At 51.8% G+C, this 19,222-nt stretch overlaps 1 protein-coding gene across 9 annotated transcripts in view; it reads left to right on the top strand.

Moving 5' to 3' along the window:
* SH3PXD2A (SH3 and PX domains 2A) overlaps nt 1-19,222 on the top strand; it is a 269,266-nt gene that overhangs the window by 153,927 nt on the left and 96,117 nt on the right. For all 9 annotated transcript variants that reach the window (XM_077125918.1, XM_077125916.1, XM_077125915.1 and 6 more), the window contains one exon: nt 6,418-6,509. In XM_077125918.1, coding sequence (XP_076982033.1) covers nt 6,418-6,509 — 92 coding nt within the window. The remainder of the gene's footprint in view (nt 1-6,417; nt 6,510-19,222) is intronic.

Here is a 19,222-nt window from a genome sequence, read left to right as displayed (position 1 = left end):
CAAGAGGAGACCTTTTCCAGCTAGGACTTATGACTGAAACCTGCTGGGGCCTCCCCATGCTGGGGGAGCCTGAGGCCTCTGCAGCTGAGCTCCGTGAAAACGCGTCTCCTGCATCATCCACAGGAGGAAACCGATAGCATCTTATCTCCCAAGATCAGGCTTTGAACCGGACTCCTGAATCAGGATCAGATTCAGGGGGGCTCTGGGGCCCAGTTGGTACAGCTTGTGGCTGAGGGGGAGGCATTCAAGTGAAGTCTGCAGGAGGAGGGGCCCCTAACTTGATTAGCGCAGACAGGAACTACTCAGAACCAGGCACCAGGGAGCGGTGTCACGAGTTCACCAAGCATACAGCCATCAGTTTGCTCTGAGAATGGTGGGGGAGCCTAGGGGGATGGGCACTGCACAAATGACCTTTAATTCTGCTGATCTGTAGTCTCATTGTCTGAGGAAACAAACAATGACCGTGGATGGTCATTGGGGATGAACCAAGTAGAGGTCCATTGTCATCCCGCCTTGTACTTCGTAGCTCTACCACCAAACAGACCAATCTGGGGTCACTCAGCATCCAACATTTCACTCAATGTCAATGCCACCCATAGCCAACTTCACAGTCAGTGCCACATAGCAGTCCACCTCAGTGTGCCCAGAACCAGCCCTTTCCTTGTCTACACCTGCCCCTGAATGCACCCTGCCTAGAGCATCTTGAGTCTATTCAGAGTTCCCTGCGTATTCAGTTCTGCTTGGCTTGCCAACATCTCCTTCCTTGGACCTGACAGTTAGTGTGGGCCAAGAGTCTGGGATTTGGTGGGATCTGAACACATCCAAAATTGCAGTGTAGCCAGGGCTTTCCAAGTACGCAGGGGTAGAAAATCTGGGACCTCAGCACACTTCAGCAACATGCCCTCCCTGGCTGGCCAGTCCCTCCACCTGATGGTTTCACAGCCCAAACCTCAATATTCATTTTAAACATAGATGGAGCAGACTGGATTATCATCCCTCATGGAGTATATTAACCAAGCATCAGCCACTATGTGACTCTTAAGGGCTGGGTATCTATTAAGAGTGGTCCCAAAGTAAAAAAAAAAAGTGGGTAGATTGAAATACTAGTCGTCAGTGAGAGGGAGGGGTAAGGGGTATGGAGTGTATGAGTTTTTTTCCTTTTTCTTTTTCTGGAGTGATGCAAATGTTCTAAAAATGATCATGGTGATGAATATACAACTATGTGATGCTATTGTGAGCCACTGATTACATACTTTGGATGGACTGTATGTGTGTAAAGATATCTCAAAAATATCATTAAAAAAAAAGAGAGAGAGGTCCCAAAGGCGGCATATCTTTAACTCCATAAATTAATTTAATGGGCCACATGGCTATGCGGTTAATCTTTAATGATTCTGTAGTCTCAGCAAGTCAGAGACTCCCATCTCGCTTACAACCGTGAGTGTTCTGCAGGGGCTCTGACAGGCCATTTTACAATGACTCCATTGACCCTGCTCCCATGCGAGAAGGACAGGTTTGAGTGTTTGTCCAGGCAACCCCGTAAACATATTAGGGACAAGTGAGAAGGTCTGAGCGCCATCCGCTCATCGTTCGCCATTTTAATGACACTTATACAAGTCTCCATTTCCTGGTGGGTGTGACTCGATGTTTTTTTGCTGCCCTAATAGCTGCCCTCATTTCTGTTAATCCGCTGTCCACAATAGACTTCCTTTCAGGAATTGCTGACTGATTTGGCGGTGGGGATGGGGAGTTAGGTGCCGTCAGATGTGGGGAATGCGGTTCAAGCCCAACAAGGGAAGCGGCACTGCAGGAATAAGGCTCTCCTAACCCCAGCCCCTCGGCATCTCCCAGGCTCACATATTTTTACCCTTCCTTCCTTAGATTAAAAAACGGAGGCGATGGCATGGTGGTGGTTCTCAGTCCCGGGTATTCTGCCTCCCACTGTGGGATTTTCTCCGCACACCTCATCACTGGCTTTCACTTTAATAAAGAAAAAGATTTAGGTTCCAGCTGGAACAGACTCCTTCAAGGAGCACCAAGGCTTCCTGGGCCCTCGGTCATGATGTGGGGAAGGTGGCCTTGTTCCTGTCGCTCTCGTCCTGAGGGCAGACCCAGGCCAGCAGGGTTTCTAATGGCAGAGACCAAGGCAGAGAACCCAGGGCTCATCAGTTCATACCCTGGTGGTCTGGTCCTCTGGGGATAGTTGGTCAAATTTCCGTCTCCTTTGGTCCAGACAGACTCAAGGAAAGGAGTTGCCAGCCTGGGATATAGCTGACCATGTCCTTTTTTCACTTAAAGGCCCTCAGAGGAGCTCTGTTGCCCACAAGAACATTCAAGCCTCTCAGCCATCCCTCTGTGGACAGTTCCTGGTGCTCCTCAGGCCTCAGCTCCCACCTCTGTCCCTCGTGGCTCTGTAGTCCAGTCCGCTGGTCTTGCAGCCTAGCCATTCCTAAGTAGCCAGGCCCTCTTAGGCCTCCACCTCTTGGCCGGTGCTAGTTCCCTTTCTGGGAACTCATTCAACCCTTGGTCCCTCTCCAAGAAATCTCCCGACTGCCCCCAGGAAAGCTGAGCACTCCTGTTCTGCTCCCCAGAAAACTTTGCACATGTTTCTACTTAGGGCATTACCCTCTATAGGACAGTAACTGTCCATGTATCCATGCTCCCCCACTGCCCTGGGCACTCCTGCAGGGCTGTGTCTAAGTTTGTGACATTGCTGACAAGCAGGAAGCCTGACCCCAAGTGCGTGTTTGGCCAGTTTCTGATGACAAGAAGAAAAGATCACAAGCAGATGAAGCTTCCTCCTTGGTAGTGACCCATCCCCCAGGCCCCCGTGGGCTAGGTTCCTGCTGAAATGGCTTAAACTGCAACAGAGACTGTTTACATTTCAAAAAGACTAGCTGCTTAGATCCTTTATAAAGAGAACCAAGTGTTTGAAATAACTCATATATTCAGAAGTTCATTGAGACCCCAGCTTTCTAGGTGGAAAGCAGGGCAGGGCAGAGGCAATTATCAGGGGTGGGGAGGGGGCTGTGGGTGGGAGACCAAATGGGCAGGACTCCAATCCCCCTTGCGCCCCACCTTACCCCATTCAGAGCAGTGAGGCTTTTACCTATAAGATTTCCATTGATTAGAAACTAAAATGGTGCTGCTAAAAGGGAAGGGAGGGGCGGTTGCCCACTGTGTAAAGAGTGGGATTCCCATGGTTGTTTAGCCAAATGTAGAACTTTGTCCAGGGTCAGACTTTACCCAGAGTGCTGGGTTTAAAGGAGGGTGATTCATTTCAGAGTAGAAGGTCTGAGCAAGCTCTGTCCAGGGTTTCCTGCCATGCCACCTGTATTTGCAAAGACCATGCTTGTGCTAACCTTATCTGGATGAAGGTCTCAGCAGCCGCCGCCACCGCCCCCTTATCTAAGTTTGTGCCATCTAGGATGACAACACTGGGTGCTAAGTGATGGTCCATGTAACAGGCACCCAGAAAGTAGTCCTGGGGGGCTGGAATTGGAGCCTGCAGGGCAGTTTAGGACAGAGGTTGTGGGAGGAAGGCACTGACAGGGTGGCTAATGGTAACACCAGGATTGCTCTTCAACCCCTCTTTACCAGCCCCGGCCCTCCCACCGTACCCCTATGCCAACCCTGGTACCCAATGCCCCTTGCCCCTTCCCTTATCCCCTCACCACATCTGCTCCCGCTCAGCTCACTGACCATGACCCCCGGTCACAGAATGGCTGGGTTGAAAGGGGGCTGAGGTCAGTTCAGCTAATATCCCAAAGGGACACAGGCCCCTCCCTGGATGCTAAAGGCCATGAGGTCATGTCCATTCCAGCCCACCTCCAGCACTGGGGCCTTCAGAGACCTGGAGGCTAGGCCTCACCTGAGTCAGAGCCCTACCAGAATGGCTCAAGCAGATTGATAGAGCAGACAAATGAATTCACTGCTGTTGGCGGTATTTACTGTCCTACAGCCATAGATGGTTACAGCTAGAAGAAACCTCAGAATATCTCTAGCCTGGATTTGCTCCATTTATATTCCAAGAGGTGTAATTAGAAGTTGACCAGTTCTGTGGTCAAATGCCTGTGGTAATGCTGGAGGCAGGAAAGAGTGGTAGACCAGACAGAGCAAAGGCTCTGCACTCAGATGGCCTGATTCATATTTTTACTACTTACTAGCTGTGTGGCACTGAGGAGTTACTTAACCTCTCTGTGCTTTAGTTTCTTCTGTAAATTTAGAATCATAGCTGTACTCATCTCGTAAAGTTGATGAGATGCTAGGCACTTGTCCTGGTGCCCAGCATACCATTATTGTCATTATATGATGGACTGAACAGAGCTCTACTGGCGTCTTTCCTGCAGGTCTTCTCAGAGCCTTTGCTGAGCTAATAAGTATGATCATCTCTGAGACCAATATGGGGGGAATCTACCAGGCATCCTTCCAAATGTGCCCACAGAAGCCATTCTACCCAAAAGGACAGACATTCCATGAGATATACTCTGGGATTCCAGAGCAGGTCTATTTTATCCTAGAAGCAGCAGCAACCAGAGAGGTACAATGAACAGCCCAAGGTCACATAGCAAGTGTGTAATGACAGAATTGGGACTAGAATAGAGGTCTCCTGGCTCCCATTCCAGTGCTCCTTCTGGTATGCACCACTGCTTTCATCTATAAGATGATGATGGTGACGACAATAAAATAACTGACATTTACTGTGTGTTTACTTAGTGCCAGTCTCCTTATATTCATGATTTCATCTGTCCTAACACTTAGTTCTAACCTTCATACCCACTGAGCATTGAACTCAGGAAGAGCAGGTTACTCGTCCAGCATCACCCACCCAGTGAATGGCAGCAGCAGGGCTCAAACCTGTGTCTGCTTGGCCCCAAGGCCCTGGCTTCAGTACCACACGATGTCATGAATGGATGTCAGAAGGCAGAGTTGTAGACCTGAGCCAGGGTTGGTACCCTTGAAAAGATCCATGTGTCTGGCTTTTCACCTTGCTCTTCTTGGGGCAGCTAGGTTTGGGGCTTCCCTAGCCCTAGCCTTGGTCGCTGGCCCAGGCCATGGGGACTGCCACTTAGCACCAGGCTCTTTTACCAGATGGTTTTGGGCAGGGCTGGGCTTTGGCAGCCGCTCTGCTGGAAGCTGCTCTGTGCTGAGAGCCTCTTGTCAGCCTGAGATCAGGACGAGCCCTGGATGCAGTTCCCCCTCAGGGCTCCCTGTTAAATAAAGATGTCACGGTTGTTCCACCAAAAGGGCCCTTTGTCTGAGGCCCTTACAGCCCACGAGTCCTCTGCCCCTGGAATGCCCATTTCTGTCAGCATGAAGAGCCCCTCTGTTCACCACTGGCTGCTGGGTGAGCAGTGTCCAGCCTGGGGGCTGGCTGGGGTGGGCAGCAGGGCGCTAGCTCTCCGGGCCTGGCAGGAAACCTGCCCTTTCTGACCTTCCTCCCCTCCCTTTCAGACACGTTGCCCTGGCAGTGACTCCCTGGGGATGGTTTCTCTCCTGCCTCCCTCAGCTCCTCCCTAACATTGCCTCTTCCTAAAACTCTCCCAACTGTCCTGCCGGGAGCCTCGCTCTCCGCATGCCTGACCTTCTCTTCCTTCTTTTTCTCTGTCTATCTCTCTTTTTCAGTTCTTTTTCTTCCCACCCTTCCTGGGGAGAAAACATGTACCATGTGGGCAAGTTCCACCCACTCCTACCATCGAAGCATGGGGGCGTGGATTCTACCACCTACCTTAGCCGTGGCTTCACCCCCAACAGCCATTTGGTTAGCTACTTTTTTTTTTTTTTTTGCATATTCATCATCATGATCATTTCTTAGAACATTTGCATCAATTAAGAAAAAGAAATAAAACGAAAACAGAAAAAAAATTATACATACCATACCCCTTACCTCCTCTCCCTTTCATTGATCACTAGCATTTCAAATTAAATTTATTTTAACATTTGTTCCCCCTATTATTTATTTTTATTCCATATGTTCTACTCATCTGTTGACAAGGTGAATAAAGGAGCATCAGACACAAGGTATTCACAATCACACAGTCACATTGTGAAAGCTATATCATTATACAATCATCATCAAGAAACATGGCTACTGGAGCACAGCTCTACATTTTCAGGCAGTTCCCTCCTGCCTCTCCATTACTGGCTAGCTATTTTTAGTAATTGGCTGGTTTATTTGTTGAGAAATTGGCTATCCGGTTGGTTGGTTAGTTGATTGGATGGATGGGTGGGTGGACAGCTATTTCATTATTTCATTAAACTAGCTGACTGATTACATGGCTGGTTGGTTGGGTAAATGGTTGACCGTGTCCTCCAAGGTACAGTCCTTGAGCCTTCCCATCATTGTTAGCCTGAGTTGGCTTTACTTTGGTTTTCCAGTTCCAAACCTCATCAGATCTTCTTCCTATCTTTCCACAGGCACTTGTCCGACTGCCTCCCCATATCTCACAGTGTGATGAAGTCTTTCAGTTCTTTGAGACCAGACCAGAGGATGTCAACCCCCCAAAAGAGTAAGTTGTAGCTGAGGCCTCTGCTGTAGATTTGGGAAAAAGCTGAGGCCAGCCCTGAGAGGCTGAGGAAACAGGGAGACGAGTAAAGGGAGAGCTAGCAAGGGCAACCAGGCTAAGGAAAGATAAGGCAAAGGAATGAGAGACTGTTTTGGTTTGTAAAAGCTGCCAAAATGCAATATACCAGAAACAGAATGGCTTTTTGAAAGGGGAATTTATTAAGTTGCAAGTTTACAGTTCTAGGGCTGTGAAAATGCCCAAATTAAGGCAAGGCTATAAAAATATCCAAACAAAATGGTGATGTCTGCTAGCATTCTCTCCAGGCTTCTTCAGTGGCCTCCCTGGGGCATTTTCTTTATGCATCTCCAAAGGTCTCTAGTTGTATGGGTTCTGAAGCCTTTCTGAAATGGTTCCCTCTTAAAGGACTCCAGTAAGCAACCCCACCTTGAATGGATGGAGACAGGTCTCCATGGAAACCATCTAATCAAAAGATCCCACCCAGCAATATTGAATGAGGATTAGAGGATATGGCTTTTCAAACTGGCACAGAGACCATTTATTCCCAAGACTCCTATTGCCAAACTAAAAGCTTGCACCTTATTTCCCTTTACCCCAGGCCTGTTAAGTGAGGGTGCCTCTGCATTTGGAGAGCAGGTTCCAGCCTCCTTAGAAGCCTATTGTAAAGAGCAGATGAGAATACATAAAATATAATGGATATGCCATTCAGATGCTCAAGGTAGCAGTCGTTGTTTTTAATGGTTAATGCTACAAAGCTCCCCACTGAAATGGAGACATAGAAGGGCATGTGCTTGCCATGCTGAAAACTCATCCATTGAATAATTCAGCCATCCTGGGCTGCTATAACAGATTCTATAACCATCATCATTAAAAATAATAATGAATGTGTATGGACTGTTTTACAAATGGCTTTTACCCTTGGCATTTTGTAATAGGCAACAATTGAGGCCCAGTAAATTTAGGTGATTTTCCCAAAGTCACACAACTGGTTGAATAAGTGAAAGGTGCAAGATTTGAACCCAAGTCTTACTCCTTGTGGCCCAGGGCTAGCTGATGGTTCCCTGTCAGATCACATGATCTAACTTTGGAGAGAGATGGGCAACTAAATGGGTCTTTTTTCTCTCTGGAATCAGATCCCTCTGGGCTCGTGAATTTAGCTGCCCCGCCCAGCCATGCAAACTTATCATGCATGCAACCAAACTCTATCCCCACGGCCCCTGTGTCTTGCTCAGAAGGGTCCCTCACCTACATACCACAGCATGTATCCTCAACATTCTTAATGGGAGAAAACTCCAGCATCTACCCGGGAGCTGATGGGTGGAAGAAGGTAGCCAGGAGCGTGTGGATTGCAGGGAGGGCTGGGGAGGACTCAAGGGGAGGCTAAGTGGTCACCCCCCTCCATATATCTGTACCCCTGAAATCTTAAATTACCGGAGTGGATGAAAGAGAGGCAAACGGCTTGGGTACCACAGAGGGAAGGTAAAGAATGAGACAGAGGGTTTCCCTGGGCACAGGTGGGGAGAAACGGGAGAAAGCTGAAGACGGCTGTTGCACTGCCCAGCTCCCCGGGGGCATTCACAATGTGCGCTCTGTAAATGGTGCCCATGAAGGCTATTGAGTATGCAGCCTGCACACCTCTATGTGGCAATCATGCCTAACAGAGCCCCTCTTTTTTCGCCCATGCTGTGAGACTAGAGTGCCTGAGATGTCCTAGGCCCTTTGGAGAAGGACAATGCATTATCGGGCTCAGAGGCTCACCTGCTGAGCCTCTCCATGACTGGCTGCCCATTGGCTTACAAAACAAGCAAACATTATGAACCCTCAGAAATTCGTCAGTGATTCGGGTCACACTGTAGCGCTTGCGAAAGCCACGGAATATCGGCTGCAAGTTCTTTGAGTTCATGTCACAACTCTGCCGCTTACTAGCTGCATAATTTCAAGGCAGATCAGTTTTGTAGTTTGCTCAGCCCTCCATTTTCTCATCTGTAAATGGGAAATAGTGATTAATCCCTGCTCTTTCTACCTCCGTGGGTAATGTGTGAAACCCCAATGACATGAGGTCTGGAAAAGAGCTTTGTAAATGACAAAATAAGATGCAATTGCTTGTTGCATCAGAGGGAGAAGCATTTTTCTCACTGTACCTACCTTGTGTCAGGCTTGTGAGAGAGGTCTGTGCCAGGAGTTGTATATTCTCATACCCACATTACAGAAAAAGAATGGAGGGTCACAGCTGGAGCTGGGATTTGAACCCAGAACTTTCTTGTCCCAAACAGAAGGCCCAGACTCTTTCCACCTCTTCCACTTGCCTCCCTGGTATTTGGGAGGAACTGGAGACAGGAATGTGGGTCCCAATGCCTCTCTGTGCCCCCTTTCTGTCCTCCCCTCTTTGTGCCCCTGCCCCTTCCTTCTCCAGTCTCCCAGGGCAGAAGAAGGGATTCTAGCCTGGCACCAAGCCCCCCTAGGTCCACGCCTGGCCCTGCCCTTCCCCAGCCATGGTGATGACCTCTCTGAGCCACCTGTTCTCCTTCCTAACAGGGAGAGGGGAGATGTTCCTCCGTAAGTGGGTTGTCACAGGAATCAGATATGGTCATGTGCCCCACAGGTGGGAGAAAGGGGTTCTTGCTGGCCGGTCAAATGAATAAATTAGCACTTTTTCATGTATCAACTTTTACACTAACAACAATAGGTCAGCTCAGGAGACTCCCAAGGAACAGTGGTAGCTCGGCTCAGCAAGACGGTTGTGTATTAACGAGGCAACGTGGCAGAGTTCCACAGGGCCAGGCTTTAGGATCAGGCCCTGCCACAGAAGGCTGTGACCTTTGAGCATTTGCTCAACCTCTCTGTGTTTCCATATTTCCATCCCTAAAATGAGGTTCTGCTGAACTCATGGGTTAGTCACGAGAGTTTGCTGAGATAACGTGTGTTGTGTCTCACCCAGCAAAGTGCTCTTGGCACATAGTAGGTGTTCAAACCTTTGTTTGTGGACAACAAGGAACAGAACAGAGTGAGGTTCGGTGCATGCTCTGCCCTAGCGGAGCACAACCTGGCTGCCACAGGGAGGGATTATAAAGCATTTGGCCTCTAAGTCACCATGGCAATGGGGGTTAGCTGCCTTGTTTGAGGAGGTACCAGCCACCTGGACCAGTTCACAACTGGTCTGTCAAGAGGTGGGTCTGCAAACAGGAATCCCTCTAGCCCCAAGACAGCCCCATGCTCAGGAAGTGGGGTCAGCTGTGGTTGGCAGTTCTGAAGGACTCCTTCTCCCCTGGCCCAGCCCATATCCATTCCACCCCGAGGACCTGCCAGGACAGACCTGTGCTGCACTGCGGGATGTGCTCGCCAGAAAAGAGCATGACCCCAGCCTGGCCCTTGGCTGACAGGCTGACCCTACTGCAGCCAGGCGCCGAGATCTATCTCCCTCCCTCTCCGGGCTGCCTCCACCTTCTCAGGCCACCTCCATCATGAAACAGAAACATAGGATCAAGTAACATCATATTTGGACTCTGGGGTGACTGTGGAGTGGCTTATCAAATTATCAAAGCCTGTGGATTTCATTGGAATTTTACAGATAACCCCTGGGCTCTTTCAAGTGTGCTGTGCAGGGCCCCTGGAGAATTCACTGGGGCTGGGGCAGGAGGAACATATTCCTTTTCAATCCTGCAGTGGGAAGACGAGATCTGAGACAACCCAGCCTTGATGGGGGAGGTGGGCACAGGCCGAGCGCCAGGCTCTGACCCCAGGCAGCTGGCTCCCGTGGAGAGCCGGGCCCATGTCTTGACTCCTAGTGGCTGCTCATCATTCATGGCCTGGCAAGGAAAAGATTCTCCTTACTATGCTTTTAAGGAGCTTGACACAGAGCAGCCGTGTTGGTGTCTTCTTCTTGTGAGGCTGCTGGCAGCCTCTGTTCTCACCTCCTCTAACTTGTCACTCTGGTGATGTGAATTGCCGCTGGGTGCAGGAGCAGTGCTGAGCTCTTCTTGGGCACCTCTTGGGGCCTCCAACCCTGGTGCTTGTTCCAAGTTCATCTGTTTCCTTCCATCTGGGCTCTGACCACATCTCAGCGTCTCCCCTGCCCTTGGCCCCATCGTCTCTCCTCTGCACTGTTGCTGTGGTCTCCTAGCCGCTCTGCTCACCCTGCTTCTGCCCGTGCCTGCTGTGGTCTGTTGTCAGCACAGCGATAGGAATGATCATTAAAAATAGATGTCAGATCGTGTCACCTCTCTGATCAGGATCCTTCAGTGGCGTCCAGGCCCACCCCACTGTTCAGTGGTCACAGCCCACATCGCTCCCCACTGGCTGGCTCTGCTCCAGCCACGCTGGCCTGCCTGCTGATTCTCCAGCCCATCAGCGGTGTTCCCACACTGGGGCCTTTGCACAGGCTGTTCCCTCTGCCTAGAACGCCCCCTCCCTCCCCAGGAGAGCCCCTTGGTCTGTCCCCACACCTCCATCAAGCCTTCTCAGCAAGGCCTTTCCTGGCCTATTTACTCACTTTGTCAGTGGGGTCCTCCCACGAGAAAGTCAGCTCAGGAGAACAGGAATTTGGGTCCATTCTGTTCCTTGCTCCCTTCCCAATGCCAAGAACAGTGTCTGGCCCAGAGCTCAAAAAATAGGGGCCAAATGACAGTTCTCATCGGTGGTCGTTACAGTATTACATGGTGGGTATGACGGTGACATGATTTTACAGGGGCTTATGGCTCAGGAAGATGCAGCATCTCAGCTAAGTTCACCCAGCTGGCGAGTGGCTGGGTCAGGGTTGAACCTGGCTGGTAGCTCCAGACTGAGGCTTTTCAGCACTGCCCCATCCCATCTCCCGGTCTGTGGCTCCTAAGATTCTCCCACCTCCTCAGCAGCAGCCCCACCCCAGCCAGGGCAGGTGGAGACAAACCTTGGCCCCTGTGATGTTTGTTTTCCTTTGGAGGTTGGTGTGTCCTTGGAAAACCGGCATTTGAGTGGGACTCGGGGGTAGGAGAGGCAGGGCGTGAGTGTGTATGCGTGCACACACACACGTACATTTTGATGGAAGGGAGGGAAGCAGGAAGGAAGGAGACCCTAATTGGTCACCTCCTGTGAGCTCTACGTGCTATTATCTCACTTAAATCTCAGGGCACCCCATGAAGTTGATCTTATCTCATTTAACAGATGGGGTAACGAAGGCCCCAGCAGTCATGTGGCTTACCCCAGTCCACACAGCCAGGAAACAGAATGGCAGGATTTGAACCCCAGGTTTTTGTGCCTCAGAAGCCTGAGTGCTGTCTCTTGAGGCCCCTCTTCCCCTCCCTCAGTGTGAACTGAGCCTGACTCTTCCCCAGCCCCCGGCCCATTGCTTCAGGGCAATGAGGGACTGGGTGGACAGGGGACAGACAAGGAAAGCTGGCAGTGACACATCTTAGCCTTTCCTGCATGGATTCTGTATGGATTCAGCCATCCAAGTAGCTGGTTCAGGGTGGGGCATTGGCTCAGGTTGGGCACCCCCATGTTGTGGAGGGGAAACTGAGTCCAGGGATGGGTTGAGTGTGCTTCCCTCTTGTGACATGCTTATCATCCCACTGGCCAGGTGTGCTGTTAGCCCACTGGCCTGGGTGCTTTCAGCCAGCAGGGACCACCTCTCAGGTGACCCAGTGCCCAGTGTGGCCCAGGAGCACATAGTAGGCCCACAGTTATAGATGAGCAGAGCTTGGGCTCTTCCTGCTCCTTGCTGCCCCTTCTTGGCCTGAGGCCTCGGTTGGTCCCCTCAGCTTGTTTCTTCCAGAGGAAGCCAGTCAAGACCCTGGTGAAATTTTTGACATGGCGTGGGAGGAGTGGAGCCCTGCTAAACAGGTTTTTGTTCTTCAGCCCCAGGGCCCACAGAGTCACTCTCTCTTATGGCCTAGAACAGTGCCCCAGTGTTCTAAAGGATTTGGGGTGAGAGGGGATGGGCTCACGGCCAGATCAGGACCATCCCGCCGCCAGCCTGCCCACAGTGCCCCCTTCCATCTGGCCCCAAGGGCTTAAGCAGGGATTGTGGTGGGAAACCCCCTGCCCCTGTCTCCCCTCCCCAGCACTACAATGAGGCAGATTCTATCCCCACGCCCTGCCCTCTGTGGTGTCCATGCCCCTCGTGAGACACTGAGGCAGGTCAAGAAGAAAGGGAGGCAGTCTTATGTGCTGGCCCAGAGCACTGGGTCTGGGGTCTGGGGTAGGGGGTGGTTAGGGTGACTGATGGCTGACTTGGAGGACACTGATGATTCCAGGAAGGAGGCCAGGGTGAGGTTGAAGCAAGACAAAAAGGAAAAATTCACTCTTCTGCGAGATGCCTCCACCTTCTCTTCCCAATTTAATTTTGGAAGTGGTTGTCCGCTCTAAGAATGGCTGGTAAACTGCAAGAAACCCAAGGTGGGCACCTCGAGGTTGTGGCTGCCCTTATTCTGGAGAAGAAGGGTCCAGGAGGGCAGAAAGGTCTTTGCCAGCCCAGCCGTGGAACCCAGCAGGAAGACGGAATTCGTGTCCACTGGATTAAGACAGTGTGTGGCAGTGTAACCCAGGGCAGCACTGGGGAATTGGGGAGGCTCCACCAGGAGCCCCAACATCCTCAATCTCAGTCGAATTTCAGGTGTGGCCTGCTGGGGAAGGCAGGTCAGCTGTTCCAGTGGGTCTGGCTGCCAATGTTCTGAGTTAGAATCCAGACTTCTCTGCCTCCTCCCGCTCCAGCTGCATATCCTTGGTCTGACCGGGAAAGCTTCCGTTCTCTGTAAGTCATGCCCACCTCCTAGGTCCCGGGCAAGAACGAAGTGATGTGTGGAGCACACAGTAGGCGCCGAATCATGGTACCTTCTTCTCTTCCCTTCCCTTTCCTTCTCTGGGAGGCAAGTTGAAAGGCATACAGGGATTGTACAGGCCAGTGAATTCAAGGCTACCACGAATTTGAAATTTTGAATTGAATTAAAACTCACTCCAGAAACAACAATCCTGGAACACCCAGCTCTGTTTGTGAACTCTTACAGATCACTTAACTTCTTCAAATCTCAGTCTCCCCATCTGCGCCCCCACTCTGCAGAACAGCTGCGAGGGCTGGGGGGGGCCAATGCCTGTAAAACAGCTTATGTGCTCGGCCCATCACAGATGCCCAGGAAATGGGGATTTTCTGTTCTCCTTTCTTTCTGATGGCTGCACAGAACTTACTCAGAAAAGATGGAGTGAATGGAATCGGGTAGAGCTGAAGGTCAGAGTGGGGCTGCGGGTCACACTGAGTCTCACCAACCTGAGGGTTGGTGCTGACTAGGGCAAGGGGCCCCTCCTGGGACACGGAGACCTGCCTGCCTTCTCTACTCCTGCACCACCAGGCACGCTGCTGGCTCTTGGGGACCCCAAAACGTCCCCTGTCCCTGTCCCTCCCTAAGGGACTGGTGGTTTGGGGATTGGAGTGGAGACCCCCCCCCCTCGCCATGCTTGGCTGAGTCCTTGTCAGATGCTGTCAGTGGGACAGCTCTCTGCACCCAACGGGCCCTACCACCACCCACCATCAGGCCAGTAATGTGGGCCACACTGTCCTTTCAGTTCCCCCTGCACAAATAGCCTCTGCATGCTGATGGGTAGAGAGTCAACTGGACTAGAGGCCGTGGGGGCTGGGAGAGAAACAGCACAGAACTTCATGTAAGTAAATCCAGCACACCCCTGGCACAGCCTTCTTCAGCCTGGGTGGTCAGGTGGCAGGGAGCTGCCTGCAGGAAGCTGGGTCCAACCCACTTGAAAGGGGCATCCGCTCTGAGGACAAGGACTTCAGAGGTTGCTGTTGTGCTGGGTGGGCAGGCTGGAGGGAAGCAGACTCAAAACCACCTGGCCTGTCTGGCTTGTAGAACAGAGGCCTGTGAGGGCCACGTCCAGGGAGAGAGGAGGTCTCTGTCCTCAGGGGCCGGCACAGGACTCTGGCCTCTCCCAGTAGAGTGTGTGGGATAGGCTGGTCCCTGTCACTTTCTCAGGCCTGTGCCTTCTGTGTTTCCTGGAAACCTCAGCCCTGGGAGGACAGTCCTGGCATGCAGGTGCCCAAGGCCCCCTGTGCCCACTCTGGCTGTAGGTCCACAGTGTCCTTGGGAGGCTCCAGCTGGAGGGGCTGAGTTCCCCACAGAATCCTCTGAGCTCTGCTTTGCCATGTTTGAGCTTAGTCTTAGTTTCCCCTTGGTTCCCATTTAACTAGTCCCCTGGTTATGTACCATGGGGAGCCTGGCAGGAGGCACTTAGTGGTCATCTGGGGCCAGGCTCAGGGGCATGGAAGCAGACATGCCCGTGAGGAGTCCATGAGTGAAGGGGCAAGGCAGGCAGGGGCAGCCTTCTTCCTGCGTAAGGCAGAGAGCATGATGGGAAGGAGCCCAGGCTCTGGCTGGAACCCTGGCTTTGCATACCGCACCCTGCCCCACACCTGCCCTGGGGCCTGGAGTTTATTTAAACTCCCAAATCTTCAGTTTCCTCATCTGGATGTGCAAAATGGGGTTTGTAACAGCTGTCAACCCAGTGGGGAATGTGGAAGCAGAACAAGTGATTGTACAGCTGCCGGCCAACCATGCAATGGGAGCCAGCTACTCAAGGGGAGGGGGAGAGAAGCACGGTCAGGGCACAGTGGGTCCCTGAGACTGCAGTTTCAAGAACATGGAAAATAAGACTTGGTCCCTTGAAAGAGTGCGGGAGGTGTGCCTAGGACTGAATTGAGAGGAAAAGGGCCTGGAACTACCACTGTCCAGCCAGTAACTTCAGACAGTCATTAACCTTTTATGCTTGAGCATCAGTTGAAGGGGCAGAATTTGGGGGCCTTGGGAGCCTGGCTCTGACATTCTGTGGCTCTATCAGTGTCAGCTGGCTATTGTAGTAGTCCAAGCATGTAATGGCAACAGTCAGATGTGGAAGGGACAAGCATTCTGGAGCTCACGTGGCCCCTACCCCTTCGCAGGTAATGGTCTTGGGGTTGACTGGGAGAGTTTAGGCACCGCCTATACCTAGGTCAAGCGCCTTAGTTCACGAAATCTGTGTGTATCTGGCTCCACCTTGTGGTCACCATGGGATATTACAGACTCTGCTGATAACTGCACTGCGTGCCATGCAGGATCCTTGAGCAGTGGTTCTTACTGAACACTTCGTGCAGCTCTGTGAGGTTAAAGTCTCCGTTTTTGCAGATGAGGAAGCAGGCTCAGAGAGGTTGAGTGTTTGTCTCAGATCGTACGTGTCAGAGGCTGGACTCCAAACCTCCCAAGTCTAATCGCACCCCAGCTTGCCCCACAGGCTTAAGACGCAGAGATGTACAGGCCATGGTGGGGAGTCTGTAGCTTTCAGTTTACAAAGTTGGGCCCTCTCTTTTGAAAAAAGGGTGGGATAATTGCATCAGGACCTCCTGGTTCTACCAAACTGCTGGACTGCTGAGGTGGCGAACTTCCCTGGTTAGGAAGTCGGGCATCTTTGTAGGCCCATGAGGCTGATTCTGGAAGTGCCCCATCAACCACAGACTGAGCCCTGACTCCTGCTGGAATCTGAGATCTGCCCCCATCCATGGATGCAGCCTTGACCCCAGTCCTACACCAAACCCTTAATCTTCCCTCCCTCTCTAACACCTGGCCCATTGTCACAGGCAGAGTCATGAATCCAGGGGGCGTGCAGGTGGTCACCTGCAAACATCTGGCCCCCACCCCCCCAAACACACACAACCCAAAGCTCCCACCACCCAGAGGCTGTCTTGGCTGTAGCTTGACGCAGTGGTTAGGGCCTGAGGGAGACGTAACAAAAACAGCAACAACAGTCTTAATAAAGTATAATTTATATACTGCAAAATTCACTCACTTAAAATTTATTAAAATGATTATTGGTAAATCTACAGAGTTGTGCAGCCATCACCTCAATCCAATTTTGGAATATTTCCATCACCCAAAACGATCCCAGAGGAAGGTTCTTAATTCTTTCCAGACTCCAGGGTTTAGAAGCCTGGTTATCATTGCTTCCATCTGCTTCTCTCTCTGGGAAGAAGAAATGCATGTTCCCGGGAACTGACTGATCTGCTTTTAGATCCTCCAGTAGTTCCAGCTGCTGCCTTGGCCCTTGCACAAACTGCTCAGTAACCTAGGAGTGAGGCTTTTTCTTGGCCTTCTCAGTGTAGCTCTCAGGTGGACTGGCATTGAGAGGGTGAAAGTGCCAATTCCAGTGGGCCCCTGCCCTACCTACTGATTCCAACAAACCAGCTGGGCGCCCACCTTGAACCTCACCCCCAGCTCCTCTGGTCAGTGAGGAGGGCATGCGATTGCAATCTTACTTTCCCCCAAGCATCTCAGAAGGCCACACGGCACATGCCAAGCCACAGCCTCAGGGACTGAGCTACGGAGCTGCCCGACTTCCTCACCAGGGAAGAGCCAGTCACCCCAGCAGTCCAGCACTTTGGTAGAAAGTGCATGAAGAGCTGACTGTCCGCTTGGCCTTTCACTGCCTTCCCACCCCTCCACCCCAGGATGCTTTCGGGAAAGAAGTTGTCAGAGTGGTTAAAAGGGGGCTTTAGAGCCCCAGATCTTCATTCATCGCCTTGCTCTGCCCCTCGCCAGCTGTGTGTCAGGTGGAGCAACACTGTAGCCCTCTCCTGAGCTCCCCACTCATCCCACCTGTGCCCGGCACCCCTCCCCACCCTGCCCGGGGCCTGTGGCCCTTATACAGGTGCAGTTAAACAGTTTAGCCTCTCTCCCAGGTGTTGCCATATCCTCAGGTTCACCTGACCGCTGAGACACAGTAGGGGAGTTGGGTGACTCTCTAAGCCTTATGTTTCCCTCCCAAGGAAAACAGGGACAATGACAGTGACTCAAAATAGCTCATACTTATTGTGGCTCACCATGAGCTAAGGCATTCTTCTAAGCAATTTACACATTTTAACATTGAATTTTCGTCCATCTGGTGAATTAGGTAAGTTATGTTCCCCCAGTTTACAGATAGAACCACTGAGGTCCAGAGAGACCACCTGACTTGTAAAATTCATAAATGACAAAGATGGGGTAGGGCTGGGCAGCCCAGCGGGAGCTGCATCCTGGGCTTAGCACACTGTGTGGCACACAGGTATCATCAGTGTGACCTTCTGTGACTATGGCTGTTGTTGAAGGGCTGGGCAGGGAGATGCCAGAGGCCTGGCTGACCCACTCTCACAGATGCTCCCCTCAGCCTACAGCTGCGCTGTCTTGATTTTCTGGAGCCGTCAGGCAGCATCTCCTGGCCCGAGGGGTGGTTTGGCCAAGCCCCACCCATCAGCGTCCATCAGACCCCAGCCTCCTCATCATACTGACAGAGACTGCAGCCCAGAGAAGGCAAATATTTTTCCTGAGGTCGCCCAGTGAACCTGGAGTCTAACCAAGTTTCTGCACTTAAAACCCTGCACTCTTTCTGGCTCTCAGAAGTGTTCACAGCAGACTTCCTCTGCATAAGGCCTCTGAAAGCCAGAGTTGGACTCTAGAATAGGACCGGGAGGAGGGCCGGGGCTCCAGGTGGCCTGGAAGTTGAGCTCATCTGTGGTCAGATCTGACCATTAAGCAGAGGCAGGCTCTGGATTCGAGAAGGCAGTGTCTTTCAAGGTTAAGAGCAGAGAGCATCCACCCCCCGCCCCCGATCCCGCTGGCAGAGGCCTCGGCAGCAGAGGGGGCATCTGTGAGTCTTACCTGGTCAGAGAGACCCAGAGAAAACTGCTGTGCTGTGGACAGCTGCCTGTAAGCCAGAGGACCCATGGGTCACCCCTACTCTGTGCTACATGCTGGGATCTTAAAGGGCAAGTGGGGAACACATCATGCCAGGCCAAGGAAATAATAATTCAGGACAGGGAGGTGGCATAGTTTGGAATCTCTCAGGAGCAGATCTGTGCCCAGCCATCACTGGCTTCACATCCCAGCTCTGCCACCTAAGCTCATGACTTAACCGCTCAGTGCCTCAGGTTCTACATCTAGAAAAAAGGGGGTAATTACCTTCCTCTTGGGGATTCGCTGTGATAATGTAAATGAAGCCTGCAGTGCCATGCCCGGCACATAGCACTCAGGGGACATCCACTGGGTGACAGGGTGGAAGATTCATCATTTCGAGCACATGTGCTCCTGATCTTGGACTTCGGCCCTATCAGAGGGAACACACAAAGGAAGTGACAAGTCATTGCCATCCATCTGTTGGGGAGGAGAGAGACTCAAATAATAAGGGAGGTCAGTAAGAGCTGAGTGATGACATACAGGCTCCCCTGTGATGCTCAGTGGTTTCCATGGCAACTCTGGGTGATGTCACAGACAAAGGATGAAGACCTGGGCTGCTGCTGAGCACGTCTTCCTAAATGGGCAGGAATCACACCATGTCTTCGGGTAGACTGCATCAAGAATGCTCAAGCCCTTTGCATTTTACATAAACCACTTCCACATTTGCTAACATGTGTGTACTTATCAGGGAAGACTTCCTGGAAGAAGAGGGGTTTCCACTGGGCTTTGCTAGTAGGAGAGGAAGCCAAGACAGAGACCCAGGGTCTGCCTGTGGCAGTCCTGCTAGGCAACAATCGAGGACGGTTGGAGGATGGCTCAGGATAACGCAGCAGCGTCCGGCCAGCCCTTCAGAAACATGCAGCAGCCCTGGGCCTGGCTGCTGGTGGTCACCAAACAGTGTGCCGGACTCTGTGCTGGGCCTGGGGAGATGCAGTTCCTGCCCTCCCAGACCCTACAGTCAAGTGGAGGAAAAGATTACCT

The sequence above is a fragment of the Tamandua tetradactyla genome, chromosome 13 (genome assembly GCF_023851605.1).
Source record: "Tamandua tetradactyla isolate mTamTet1 chromosome 13, mTamTet1.pri, whole genome shotgun sequence".
Lineage (NCBI taxonomy): Eukaryota > Metazoa > Chordata > Mammalia > Pilosa > Myrmecophagidae > Tamandua > Tamandua tetradactyla.
Note: the sequence above shows the minus strand (reverse complement) of the source record. Positions and strands in the feature narration are given on the sequence as shown.